The 15113-nt window shown below is 36.9% G+C and overlaps 1 protein-coding gene across 4 annotated transcripts; it reads right to left on the reverse strand.

The window, feature by feature from the left end:
• Positions 1-228: 228 nt before the first annotated feature.
• On the reverse strand, positions 229-14401 carry ARRDC3 (arrestin domain containing 3). Of its 4 annotated transcripts, none has more exons than XM_036846918.1 (8): positions 13894-14401; positions 9857-9938; positions 7763-7910; positions 6603-6705; positions 5994-6250; positions 5503-5665; positions 5078-5232; positions 229-2972 (listed from the first exon to the last, which is right to left on the reverse strand). In XM_036846918.1, exons 1-8 carry the CDS (start codon positions 14171-14173, stop codon positions 2916-2918), a joined length of 1245 nt encoding a protein of 414 aa, XP_036702813.1. In that variant the 5' UTR covers positions 14174-14401; the 3' UTR covers positions 229-2915. The 4 variants fall into 4 exon arrangements, 3 of the variants coding, with proteins under 3 accessions (XP_036702813.1, XP_036702815.1, XP_036702814.1); XM_036846920.1 differs by lacking the exon at positions 7763-7910 and adding an exon at positions 10046-10130 and having other exon boundaries at positions 13894-14028; XR_005019291.1 differs by having other exon boundaries at positions 230-2972; positions 5078-5270.
• Between the last annotated feature and the right edge of the window lie 712 nt (positions 14402-15113).

Here is a 15113-nt window from a genome sequence, read left to right on the forward strand (position 1 = left end):
GTTTAATTGTAGTCTTCATTTTATTTTAAAAAAATTTTTGGTAATGCTGTGTGGCTTGTGGGATCTCAGTTCCCTGACCAGGAATTGAACCCAGGCCATGGCAGTGAAAGCACTGAATCCTAACCACTAGACTACCAGGGAACTCCCTAATTGCAGTCTTAATTGTGTCTGCATGTATGATGAGTTACTGATATGATCAAGATTCACAAATAAATCTCCAAACAAGTTTACAAAAAGGAAAAAAACCTAAAACACTTTTATTTTCCACAAGGAAGAGCAATAGGAAAAATTAAATCATTTCCCACATATTGTTTTCTTAAAACAGCCTACAAGGACATATTCAGCACCAAATAAAAAAGAAAAAAAGAGAGAAATTACAAACAGCCACAGAATATAATCTATAAAGCAAACATTTAATATTGCACTTCGTTTTGCTAACATTTTGGATTTTACTTTTCCTAATTGAAAAATCAGGAATCTATCTTGAATACTGGAATACACCTGTGAACCTCACATCTTGTATCAAGAATTGACCAATATTTAGAAAGGAGTAATGCCTCTAAGTAAGAAAGTAAAGGAATACTTTAATGGGGAAAATAAAACTTTATTTGATAAAGTTTTATATATTTAAAATTTTATCACATTTTGTGACCCAGTGCCAATTAACAGAATATTGGTCATTCTTTCCTCATGTGTTATTTATAAGAGTATATGGTGATAAGTATTCCAATGCTATGCATATCAATAATTGTTCCCTAGTCAGTTAGACATAAGAAAAGAAAAGGGATTTTCTGACAATCCCCCCGCCCCCCGCCCCAACAAAAATAAAACCACCAAATGCCCTTTATGCCAAATATTCCATTAGCTTCTTTTGAGGGGGACATTCACAAAATGATTTAACAACAATAAAAAAATATTTCACCCCCATTTCCTTATTATCTAGTATTAGTTTGCTACGGGAGCCCAAACCCTTTAACCGAATCACTTAAAACGCGATTCATTTTTACATGGGCTTTCTTCACCCTGTCAGCATTTTTCAAACATGAATTGTCTTCCATGTTTTCTTAAAGGCCACTTATGGAAAAGCCTATTTGTTTTGTATGAAGCTTTAAGACAGTATTTAACCAGGTCAAGCACCAAGCCAGAGTTACTATCATTTTCAGCCACTTTATTAACTGTGGGATTAAATGGCAGGATAGATGTAAGACCCATTTCACGCATATGTTGCAACACCAGAGATGCTGATTTTCATTAAGATACATCAGAGCTGAATTCCTTCTAAAATAAGACAATCAGTACAACTTGCTACCTTGGAAAATGCAGTTTTAAGTGTCTTCATGAATGCTGGTATATTTATGAGCCAACTGTAAATTATCTTTAATATAAGCTATAATTTACTGATGTGATCATTCTTCATAACTATATATACTCAAAGTGAATGATTTCTCATGCTTAGCAAAATCTTCTTTAGGTAATGGAAGAAAATACTTTCATTAAAAGAACCACAAAAATATAAAAGTTATTATTCCAGCACATATTCTAGTATTTGTAATTTTGAAGTTATACACTTTTAGAATAAACTTGGGTTTTCAAGCTCTGTCAAGCTTGAGCAGGATAGGAAATGTATAAATTGAGCTCTCTGATCATAATCTGAACATATATATTCCTGCTCATGAAAATACTCTGCACCAGCAAAAACGATTTCCAACATATGTGTTTTGGAGGTAATTAAGTAACTCTGTATAAAAATAAATGCACTTTCTCCTCCTTTCCAGTGACTGGAAAACTTCCATACTTTTAAAATAATAATAAAAAGTAACAATAATTTTTAAGAGCAACAGCCCTTAACTCTTTGCTGGTGCCTGCCATACTGCCTCTCTTTACTCCATTCTTAGCTCTGCTAGTTTCTTCTCATATGTAATGATAAAAAGGCAATGCGGGTGGGTTATCACTTTTGTGTATGTCCCTTTTCCAAATTTCCCTCTCCAAAAAGCCAACCAAACAAACAAACAAAAAAACTCAACAGTGCAACAAAACACAAATAGCATTCCAACAGTTTGGCAAGTGATGCGTTCACCTGAGATTAAGTGATTTTAGGCAGTCAGTAACAAAATGTTGCTTTGCTGTAATAGTAGAAAGGCAACAAACTCTTAAAAGAAACCAAGAAGGTATACAATCTTGACAAAGTCTCTTATTAGCTTCCTCCTCTTATCTCTTTTCCCACATATCTGTTGCGTATCTACTACAGTAGGCTGCAAAACATACAGCAAGAAGGATTGGCTTGAAGGCATTTGATGTTTGTAAATAAATCCACAATAGGATCCAAGCTGAAGAGGTGATACATGGTCAGCCTAGTAGGACAATTCTGAGCATGTGCATACGCAGGTAAAGTCCAGGCTATATTAAATTAAAAAAAAAAAAAATGTCAGTGCGTTTTTTTCATGTTAAAGTTTTTTTCAAAGCTTTCTTTTGTTCCTTGTTGTGCTCACTGCAAACAAGTTTTAAGAGTATCAAGAGTCTGGCATAAATGGAAAAAAAAAAGCTGTAGTGACATGGAACCGCACAATGTAAGCATTGAGCATGTGCAAATTTTCAAATCAAAAGAAGGAAATCATCCCTCTTTACAACGTGGTGTCTTGACACGTATGACCATAGGCTAAGAAGACTGCTCTTAGTATGTGCCAGTTTTAAAGGAGAAAAGCTTAGATCTTCAAGCATGTTGGAGCAGTCCCAGAATGTTGCTGTAGGCTTCTAAAGCATGATCACTGGTTGTTTCATGTATTCGCCATTTTTCTGGGCAAAAGCAATTCCACTTCCTCTGAAAACGTGTCTCCTATATACTTCTCTGTCCTCAGCCGGGAAGGGAAGAGATACAGTTCGGAACCCACATCAACTTGATTTAATCAAGTATTCCTTCAACGAGACGGGCAGGATGGTCTATCATCTGCTGACTGATCAGGATTTGGATCAATCTAGAAAGAAAAGAGAAAAAAACCCCAAAACCAAAGTTAATTGATAAGGTTTAGTAAGAATGCAGCAAATAGGGTAATATTTTGAGTACTGGTTGAGAAATGTAATCAGAAAGAACATACAGAGTTTGTATGGGGAAGAAAGGGTATTAGTATCATCTATAAAGTACTTGCTATTCAATTACTAGATTAACAATTAAATTTAGAAAGGTATGCCGGAATAGTTTTATTTGATAAAAGCTAAAGGTAACGTTCTATCAGAGAATGGAGTTTTACTCAGCACTTAGTCACACTTAAGACTCAAATACACAATTGGCCAACATTTTCATAGCAATGATTTTCTTCTGTAAAGTATCCATTTCATCCTGTTACAAAAAAGTCAACTCATCTTTTCCCGAGCAGGAAGAATGTAGTTGTGTAAACAAAGTTCTTGGTGCTTACGTGAGGTAATAACTCATGGGTGTAAAGCCCTAGGGAGGGCCTAGGAATACAGTGTGTATCAAGAAATAGGAATGGTGAACCCAAAATGCTCTAGAGGCTTCCCACCTTGCCTCTTTCTGTAGTGACTTTCATATGCACATACACTTAATAAAAGTGAACATATTTCAGTTGCTTCTCAGGTACAAAGAGAATGGGCACAGGAAGGCAAATTGTTGGGTTTAATACATTTCTTTTACTGAAAGATCTTTTGGACAAGACCCATTTACAATACTTTCCCCCCTCTATGTGGCTAGATGTTAAATAGTTAAATCACACCCTGAACCAATTTAGGGTTTTAAAAGTTTTGAATTCTCTTAATTATCTTTAGTTCATTTTAAAAGAAGGAGGTAGATTTTATGACAAATTGCTTAAAAGTGGATACTTAGATTGCCATTCTTTTAAAATGCCTGTCAGATCAAATCACAAATGAGGGACTTAATAAGCAAGACAGATATGTCAGAATAAAAATGTAGTGACAATGCTTCTAAAAAGTGGGAGGACATTTTTAGCATCTAATAATTTTATGAATTGAAATAGTGGGATAGAAAAATTATGTCCAATCAAGAATCTGCAGAGAACAAAACAGATTCTGAACATCCTATAATCAATGAATAAAGTGGATTTCATATTAATCACATCCAAAGGAAAATTGACTCTTCTAGTCATGGTATTAAGGGGAAAAAAAAGCAATTCGTTGAAGAGTGAAACAATCCTTTTATGTCTTTCTTGGGAGTAATATTTCACTGTAAAATAGCTGCCTCAACTACAGCAACCAAAAAGAAAAAGCTGATGCTAGTGATTTACAAAATCATTTGGTATTTTTTAAATTGGTATCAAGGCCAACTCTAAGGTCCCTACAATGTGTTATTATGTATATATATATTCTGAAGTATCCTGACATTGCTGGATTGCTCCCTACCTCCTTTCCTTTGCACCTATTTTTCTTCCTGCCTGGAACATTCTACATTTTGAGAATACTTACTCTTCAAGAATTAGTTTAACAATCACCTTCTTAGGGAAGCCCCTCCTGATTCTCAAGACCCAGCAAGATGCTCCTCAAATGAACTGTGCATTACTATTACATTGTTATGTAATATTTTGCTTCTAAGTTTGTTTTTCTCACCAGTCTGTACGCTTCTCCCAAGGGCCATATTTTATTCATGTAAGTGCTTAGTTACTTGAGATGAATAAAAATAATCTAAGAGTACAGGAATGCTGTTTAAGATGTTATTACAAATGTTATTTTCCCTTATGACTGAGAATGTTAAAATATGAAAATTAAATTGGAAAAGGATGATGAATAAGATAAATTCTAGCTATTTAATCAATGACTGTAAAATGCCAGCTCTATAGATGCTTTAAAAGATGAATTATTCCTTTAACTGGCATTTAGGAAGTATGAGGTTAGATCATTATCTTTATTTCCCCAATAATATAAGAGACCAGTCCTACCTCTGGGTCAAACTTAGTAAATAGTGACAACCTTATGATCTAACTTTTAATCTGTTGTTCAAAATTATTTGTTTTTCTCTTATCATGATAATCAAAACCTAACTGTGTTTTTAAAAAGTCTGCAATACTGTTTACTAAGAGAGTCACAGCCCATTACTTGAGGGTTTGATGCTTACCTCTGAATAAAGAGGTGGAGGCAAGAAACGAAACTCCTGAATATATGCAAACAGTGGTCCCTGAAGCGCTCTCTCAAAGTCATCACAAGCACTCACTGGTGCAAGATTATTCCGCCTTTGTTCCTCTGTTACCACTTCTGCATAGCTGGGTGGTGCTGAAGGAAAAAGATACACGCAATTCGAACAGCACGTTCTTATGCATGTCAAAATACACAGAATAGAAGGTATTAAAAAGGAATGTCAAGGTAACATAATAATAATTTGTCTTGTGATCAAAACTAGGGGGATATACGTTTTAAACCTAACATTAGGGGCACATCTACTCTCTTCAAGTATAGACAAACTTTAATCATAAAATATCAGAAGCAAAATTATGTTCTTGAAAATAATAGATTAAGCTTAGATATGCATTATCAAATTATTACCTTCAGGTCTTTCAGGTAGGGATAAACCAAGCCAGTTCATATTCATGCTACACTGACTGCTTACACTTGAGGTTCTGCTACCAAACGGATGTAGAGGAATGGTACCAATGACAAGTGGCAAATTAAGAAATAAATCCATAGCTCCAGGAATATCCACATATACCTAAACAATGAAAGGAGATGTTAGGTTTAGAATGCCAAGTACTATTTCCTTTAAAAAAATGAATAACCCAATCTAATGTTATTTGAGGCTCTCATTTACTTCATTTTTTAACTTATATACCTACGATATACTTGAAAAGTTTCTCCATCGTGTACATTTACCTCAGGTAAAATTAGTAATTATATTCCAAACCATATAAAGAATTACATATAATTATATATATCACACATGGAATAAAAAAAATCAAATCCTGGATAAGACAAAATGATACCCGTACGACTTTAAAACCTAAAAAAAAACCACCCCAAACCCTTAAATCTATACATACCATTAGTGAATATTCCACACGGATTATACTACAGTCGAGGATAGAGGGAGAAACTGGTGGAATTTTCAGCAACTTGCCATTCCACGTCTCTGTCTTTCCAGATGATAAGGATTCCCCACGCAAGTTAGCCACGAGCTGTTTGACTTCCTTCATTTTCCCTTTGGCATAGAAGGCCTGTGTTTGGTAAATGGCTGCCTTTGGCACCACCATTCGGGAGGAGCAGTTCTCAATCTCAGCAAATATCTGAATTGATTCACCTACAGGAAAAAAAAATATTATCTACTGTTAAAAACCAACCAACCAACCAACCAACCCCAAAACAAATGTAGACTCTCAGGCTAAAGTCTGAAAGTTCAGTGAACTACATGGATATAAAGCTTATCCTAAGAGTGGCAAGTAACTTACAAAAATAAACTACACATTTACAGTAGCAATTTAAAAAAGAAGACTACATTCCAATTTATAAAAGGAAACTGGATAAGCACAATTTATGATATTTTACCAAAGAATACTGTATCATGTTTGCATTTAGTAGAAATAATGTAAATTCATACACAAGAGCTAAGTGAAGAAAGATCGTTTTTTTGTGGGAATCCACCTCATACATACCTGGCGTATAGCCCTTCCTTTCAATTTTGGCACTTAAGGATATTGGGCCTGAGGTACAGAACCAGCAACAGAGAGTCTTTTCTTTTGTGCCTGCTTGGGGTGACTGTAAGAAATAAATTTACAGAAAAAGATCAATGTATGAATTGAGACAGTAATAGAATGCTTTAAAATACAATCTTAAATTCTTGAAGAATTTAACATTAAAAGTAGTGTTGGTTTTTTTTTTTCAGTATCCAAATATACTTTTCCACTAACCAATGGCTTCTGATTTATATTAGTATTTTTGTCTTTATACAAGTTTCCATTCAATTAAAGAAAAAAGGGTGCAGGGTTTAGCACCATATTTCATAAACATAGTTTTAGCCCAGGTTATTTACATACACAGTAATTAAAAACCAACCAAAAAAACAAACAGAAAAAAAAAAAAAACCCTTTCCACATTCCATTTAAACTGCCTTAAAAAAAAAAAAAATTAAAAAAAATAAAGGCAGTTTGGAAAGCAACTTGGTTATAATCCCAAATGATAACATCTTTCTCTGAGAATGTAAAACTCAATAAGTAAAAAAAGAAAACTGCTCATTTTTAAGATTAATTTTACTTGCTTAAAGATGTTATTATTTGTTTAAACCAAGTAAAGTTTTTGAAGTCAAATTTGAATCTTATGAAAAAATACAATTAAAAAAGATTTCCTTTAAAACAGAATTTAAGTTTTTTCATGAAAATAATAATCTCCCCATCATTAGACAACTATCCCTATATTGGAATAATGCAATGCAGTACAAATTTTAGATTATGATATTTTCAAGTTAAGTGATATTGTTATAATAATAATTGATACTACTGTTCCTTTTCCACTACAGTTATTTAGGGAACAGATCTACTCTTTTGTTATTGCTGTTACCTTCTGAGGAAGATATTTCATACCAAATACTGGTCTTACTTTAAAAATTTACTTAAAGTTATTACAGTATCAGAAAATGTGAGCATATTCTGCATTAATTTGTGTGCTCTTAACTATTTTTTTTTGAAAATGGTATTTATGTAATTCAAAAATGAAGTTACTATTTAAAAATTATAAAGAATGTGTATGTAGTTTAGGTGATTATTCTTTAGTATTTATATGCCAAAAACAAAAAATGAAGAATTCAGTTAATTCTTACCAGTAATGAAGGAGTGTTGATATCTATATGCTCAAAGACTGTAAATTCCTTCTTTAATTTTACTGGTAGAAGCCAAGGCCTGTGCAATTCGGCTTTCACCCAATAGCGCACACTGCCATGTCGGCCTTCGAATGAGGTAGCAAGTGGTCTGTGCAGAATATAAAGGTCAATATATTAATCTTACACCTCTTTTTAATAATTATACAGTAGCTCAGCATAGAAGTGTTAATATATTGTATGTTTATACATCAATGAGTTATCAAAGGCATAATTTATATTTCCAAAGGGATAAGTCATTGGGGAAAAAACCTTCTGTTTCCAAATAATAATACATAGTTGTTAAATATTACAGAAATTTGGTTAAAAAAGCCAGAAGAATACAATCTCTTTAAACTAAGAAGAGGCTACTTTTAATGCTGGTGGCAAAATTACGAAAGTCTGGAAATGAACAATTCTTGAAAAGGTCAAGACTTTAGTTTAAAAATAAAGTTAAGAATGGTTTAACTATTTCTGTTGAGATATTCTGGACACTGGTTAAACAATCAGACCAAACGACTCCCTACGGCACTCCATTTTTCATTAACTAAGAATTATTATTATCTCTTATTATGGTAACTAATTAAGATTTAGAAAAGGCCTGGAATAGTCGTTATAGTTTCAAAAGTTTTTCACATTTCATTAATAAATCCACTGAAACTCTAAAAAAAGACTTTTACATTTCCCAGTTTACTTATGTTCTAACTCTTTTTGGCCATGCTTTCTAACTATACTATAGACTTAAAAAGGAAAAGAATCTTCTCTGTTGACCTGTATCAAGAGAATCAGAATTCTTTTTCAACTCTCCCAGATTTTATTACTTGTGTAAGATTTTATTTTAGTGAATTTAGTCTCTTTTTCATAATTTCATTAGAAAAATGCACAAGGTTCATTTATTTACAAGGTAGAGTGCTAGCTTTTTATGAGGAGTAGTGGTGTTTTACTTTTTGTTTTGTATTTTAGACTTCTGTATTAACTTGTATAGCAGAGAAATAAAACGCAGGATCTATGCTAGTCTTCTAGAGTTTATTTTAAATGACTTTGGTTTATAGATAGAATTTTTTAAAAATATATTAAGTTACTTCCATCCTTTGAAAACATTCAGGCCCAAATGTATTAGTCCTATTGTATTCAGACTTAAAATATTTCTCTCAGAAAGTAATTAGGGCATTATATTAAAAATCATGTTCTTAAGCAGTATGATACACAGGATACTCTGAAAAATACCCTTTATGAACTCTATCCATATATAACAAGTACTAGAATTTAAAAAAATACAGAATTATGTACCTTTGGCACTTGAAGTTCTTATGTAATGCCAAGCTTACCTTTCAGAACAAACAGTACAAGTGCCACTTTGCATGTTTTAATATCTGTTAAGGCATTATTTCAAAAATTACTCTTTGTATAATTTCCTCTAATGATTTATTATTACATTAAGAATATACTACTTTCCTTCTTCCTTTCATACTAGATTCCAAGCCTTAGATTAAGGTATCTCTGATGGATGTTTCCTTTTAAGTCCAGGTCATAATATCTCAAGTGACCTTCTCAATAGCTCTTTGCACAGAAGCTAATGAATTCATATCAGAAAAAACACATCACTTCTGAAGTTAGGATATTCTTAATTATCTTGACTTTCTTAGCTTACTGCTGTTGGGCAGCATCAGTAGAAAAAATGATCACTGAATTTTTATAAACTACTAAATGAGAGACTTGTTATGTTCTACCTTTTCTGCTAATGCTGATGATAAACTAAGTATTAAGTGCTTACTATTTCACTGGCACCTTCCAATTCACTCACTTTAAATGAAATACTATTCAAGTTTTAAAAACCATATAAAACTTGAGATAGAATACTAAGAATTGAGCTTTGCTTTCTATAATATTGCCACTCTAGATTAAAAAAATAGCTTCTTTTTTGAGTATATGTTTTCCTCTAGCAAGTTTCAGTAATGAAAAGGGTTTTTTTTTTTTAAACTAAAAATATTTAAATTCAGAATGTTTCATTTTAAAAGAATGGATGTTTATGAAAAATGCGTGTCACAAAATACTTACGTCTGTGGAAGCTCGAAGCTGAATGCATATTCATGCCTTCCTGAATGAATAGTGTTGAAGCCTTCTTCGGAATTATCATCATCTAAAACAAACAGAAAAAGAAAACAAAAAACTTGTTAATAAACCTTTACACTCTCTTCCTGGTGGCAGAACTTTAAAGATGCTCACATAGTAATTAAGGCCACAAACTTTAGAGTGTGAGAGATCTGAGTTCTAATTCCAACTTCATCACTTCCTCTGGGTAAAATAAAAGTCCTGTCTTCGGTTGCTTCATCTGTAGAATGGGGATAATTAATACTTATACCCCATAGTTGGTTTTTCAATGGAAAACAACCTAAACTGCAAAGCATCTATGTGTGACAATACAGGCTCAACAAAAGATTCAGATTTCAAATCTCATACTAAGATGTTACCTTTCTCTTCATCCAATTACTTAAATTTATCCTATTAAGACTATATATAAAATGAAAACTGTTCATGTAAGCCTTTTAAAATATGTCAGTTTTGATACGGAAGATGTGAATGTTGAAGCCCTAAAACCATTAGAAAACTCTGTCAAATAGATGTTGGAGTTAAAAAAAAAAAAAGGAACAGTGATTTTAATGTCAGTTTCATAGCTAAAAATAAAAATTCTTATTGAACCTAAAATTATGACCTCAGTCTATCCTAGCAACAGCTAAAAATTCGCATATATATAAAATATACTTTAGATTTAAAAGGTGCCTGCTTAATGGGAAACTGTCACACATCCTTGAAAAATGAAGACTAGGTTTGTTTCCCATTGCTAGAAAAAACGGGATGACTTTATTTTACAACCAATTTCTTTTGCTCAAATAGGTTTCTCCAAAACGTCTCCAAAACAAATATAACGAAATGTGGGAGGGTATTCTGGATTCTTAAAATGATTTTCTAAAGCGCTCTGACAGGTTAATTTAATTACATAAACGTCTACTAGAGCAGTTTTCTCGGTGTAGAAACCTTTATCATTATTAACCAGGAGACTAAGAGAAACGGGTATTATCATATTTAACTTTCCCTCACCAAAGTAATGAATTCACACAAAAACCGTGATGCTTCCCTTCCATCACAGGAGAAAAGGAAAAAAGCGCCTATATGTGGAAACTTTTATTCAAAAAAAATCACCAAGACTCGCTTCTATCTCAGTAGTATTTTCTTCTCCCCCCGTGCAAATCCCCTCTACGGGATTTCAGCACCGAAAGCCCGCTGATGAGCTGGGGGCCATTTAAAATCGCTCCCCGCGACGGCGCCCAAAGTTTGTCTCTCTCTCCCTTTCTTCCCGTCTCGCTCCCTTTTTTGTGCCAGCTCAGCAGTCTCATCGAGGCGAGCGGCGGCGGCCGCGCCGTGGTAAACAAGTGCCGGGCTGTCAATCAAGAACTAGACCGGAGCAGGAGAGGACCGGCCTAAACCGGCGCGAGCAGATCCCAGCCGGCCCGCCCGCGCGCCGCCGCCGCCCGCGCGCCCCGCTATACGTACGGCATATGTCGCACGGCGCTCGCGCTCGCGGCCGCGCAGCCTAGCCTGCTGGCGTGGGGCGGGGCGAGCACGCTGCGGCGCTTCCGCTTTACACGCCCCGGCCGGTGACCGGTTCGATCTGGCTCGGGCCACCCTGACACCTTTACAGTTGCGGCGAGGGAAACTGGTGGGGCGGGGAAGGGGGGCGCGGGATGCAAAAGCCCCAAAGAAACAATGACAAGGGGGCAAGGAATAGTCGCCGAAGCCCTCACCCCGCTTTCAATGATAGTGTCACTTTCCCTTCCCCGTCCCAGCCAGTCTTGGCGCTCTCTCCCCCCTCGGGTCACATCAAGGTAGCCAGTCTGGTGACTGCATAGATCGGGAAACACGCTGTTTCAGCTAAGAGGAAGACAAGCGTTCACAGAAACTGCCTGACAGCTTCCACCCGAAAACGTGGAAAATGGGGTCCTGCTAACCCTGCCCACCCAATTTCCCCGTGAATGAGATTGTCAGCTAAAAAGTTGCGCCCAGGGCCATCCGGCACCTGTAAGGCCGGCGGAAGCTTCTCCTCTCCACTCTGTTGAAACCTGTAGTCGTTCCTTTCGGGGCTGCAAGCGGGCCCAGGTGAGGGGCAACAGAACGGTATGTGACATGAGCCCCGCGCGCTTCCAGAAGCCCCGGCAGGGATGCGAGTAGGGGCGGGGGCCGCAGCTCAGGAGGGACCTTTACCGGCGCACGCCGGTTCCAAGCCTCGCCCCAGCCGGCGAGCCCACTCTCCCCACCCGCCCGCGCCCAATCCAATCAGAGCCTGGCATCGCCTTAGCAACAGGCTAACAAACCCGGCTCCGCCTATCGCCGGCCGCCCGGGGCGGGGTCTCAGTTACCAGGCTAGTTTGAGAGGCCCCAGTTTTAAGTCATTGAAACTATTCCAAGCGAAGCTCGTTCAAGCTTGCAGGGGTTGAGGGGTGTCTCGTGGGGGTGCGGGGCACATAGTGTTCTTTACTATGAAATCGTGGCGCAATTAATGAAATTGTCCCCATAAGTCGTTATTCTACTTTTACCCCACTGCAAACCTCAACTCCTTAAAAACCTTTGTTTCTTCTCACTCATCTTATAAAAAGCTGCCAGTCCAGGAAGGATGAAATACAAACTCTCGTGTGTCCTGTTCAACAAATACCAGGACTGTCATTAGGCAGTTGCATTTCTTATCACTGTCAGTGCTTGGAGAGGTTAACTAAAAATTATTTCAGGATGCAAATTACCTATGTGTAACTGAAAATCCAACTAAAGATTGATTTCATCTTAATATTTTAAAAATAATGCATTCATGCTGTAACTCAAAGCACCCTACGTTTCTACACTTGCCTTAGTTCAATTAGCACTTCCTCGTGGATGTGTATTTTTTAATTAAAAATGGAGGTAAAAAGTGCTCTACTCTTTGAAAAATCATCAACATTCGAGTTAAATACTGCATTAAAAAGGAGAAGGACAAAATTACATAACCAGTTTTAACATTATATTCTTCTTGGGCTAGGAATTAAGTCATCGCCACCACCTGACGCGTGTAACCAATCTGCTGAGAGCAGAACAAGCGCCCCTCCTCACCACCCCCCAGAACTGGTCCGAAACAGGATTGAACCGCTTCTAACAAAGGGTGGAAACTTAGAAAAACAAGCTTAGAGTCTGCTATATTTCCACAATGTAACCATTTAAACAATAGATTTGAAATCTCAGGACCCCTTCTCCCTTGGACAACCCTTTATCTCCAGTTTCTAACCAAAAATCAAATCCAATGAGCCGAATACTTTTCAATTCCATTTGACTGGCACGGGTTTCATTGAATGCACGTTCCAAAGTTAGGCATGATGCTTGGAAAAGAAAATTTCTGACCCTAAATGGCTTCTAAAACTGATATTAAACATATCATAATGATAGGTGCTGTCCTTTAAAATAGAGAATGCTTGATGTAAATTTCTAAAGGAACTGGAAAGAATAGGGAAAAAACACGTGGGGTGTTGATACCATATGTCAAAATAAACCACAGAAACCCATTATCAAAGAACAACGATCAATTCTCTGAAGTGTTTTGCGTGTCAATATTAAAAATGAAACACACCTATTAACCCACTTAAAAATGTTACTCCATTTCTTCACTGAAGCTTAGTTTTTAAGATCTAAGGTTGCAGAATACAAGGAAAAACCTAATATTGGACTGCAGCTTTTAGCAATTCATTTGAAAACATATTAGTAAAATTACTGAATCGGATATAAGCAGAATTTATACGTAAGGTGGAAATGGACTGCAAGTGTGTATGGCACAGACCAAGCCGGGTATAGAGGTAGTGGAATAAGTGCAGTTTGCAGTCACTTTGCAGATGCCTGCATGCATTACGGCTTAACACACGATGAATGTCAAGGAGAATTCAAATCTTCCACCTTTCCAACCTTTATCAAACAGCTATACGTTATGGTAGGAGTAGGATTACATTAATTCAGAAAAATTGAAAAGGTATTTTGCCAAAGAAAACAGGTCTAATAATTTCTGAATAATGTAAAAAACTTACCTCTTTCGTGTCCAATTAAGATGTCTTTATGGTTGAAATATTCTACTTCTTCAGTGTAATTCTGTGTATAGGCAGTATTGGAGCCGGCGTTTCTCGATTCGGTCCAGCGTACTTTCGCATGTCCTCTTGCATGAATTTTAAGAGATTTTACTCTGATTTCCCCAGTAACTTCTAAATTCACCCTTCCTGAGACTGTATCCCCACTAGAATACACAGGGACATTGCTGTCATTAAGACAGTCAAAGCTTATTGTCAAACTCTTTACCTTTCCCAGCACCATGTTTATAACAAAATCTATAAAAAATATAATGTAAGACAAAAAAGTCAAGATCACATATAAAATGTGATCTTCACTTAACACTGATCGATGTCTTTGCCGTGCAAAGAGCTTGCAGGCAGGATCAGTGATTCTTTACAAATAGTTCATTGAGATTTCTTAAAAAGTCAGGGCAGCACAGAGGCTGCTGCTCAGCGATCCTGCTAGTCTCAGTGGTCTCCTTACAAAGACGGGCGGCTGGAAGCTGCCAGCTCACTTTAAGAGCAGCTTTGTGAAAAACAACCCCAGTGCGCATGCGCACGCCGCGGCTGCTGTCCGCCCTCCCTGCGCGCCCCCTCCCGCGCCCGGCTCGCTCGCGGGTACAGTAGGTGTACAGCCAGGGGAAGAAGACACTGGGGCTGCTGGGAGGCTGAACCTGACTTCTCTTCATTGTAGGCTCCTATTGGTAGGCAGGCTACCGTAAACCCTCGACGTGCTAGCTGGAGTCCCTTACTGAGCACAGTCTAGTGGAAAGATAATGGCCGAGGGAGGGAACTGGGGGACAAGGTTGGGTGGGGAACTGTTTGCAAAGCCAAGTGAGGATAAACTGCTGAGTGACCGGTCCGAAGCGTGCGTTCCCGGCACTGCAGTGTTTTGCCCACTGCCCTGATGGGAGGAGGAAAAAGTGATGTGTGTAGAGATGGGGGAAGGGGAGAAACCGGTTGGGCAAGGGCTGGTTGTTGAGCATAATCTAACGAATTTCAAAAGAAAATGTAATAAAAACCAGAGAAGAGATAATGTTCATAGACAAGAGCATTCTTGGCTTGGGTTTTTTTTCTTTTTAAAACCAGTGCTTTGTAGGCAGGGTGGAAATGAGCCCAGTCGAGGTCAAGTCGAGACCTTAAAAGAATACTATAAGGAGCAAGGAAGAGAAGCAAGTATAATTTAATCAGTATATTTTGCT

The sequence above is a fragment of the Balaenoptera musculus genome, chromosome 3, assembly GCF_009873245.2.
Source record: "Balaenoptera musculus isolate JJ_BM4_2016_0621 chromosome 3, mBalMus1.pri.v3, whole genome shotgun sequence".
NCBI classification, from domain to species: domain Eukaryota; kingdom Metazoa; phylum Chordata; class Mammalia; order Artiodactyla; family Balaenopteridae; genus Balaenoptera; species Balaenoptera musculus.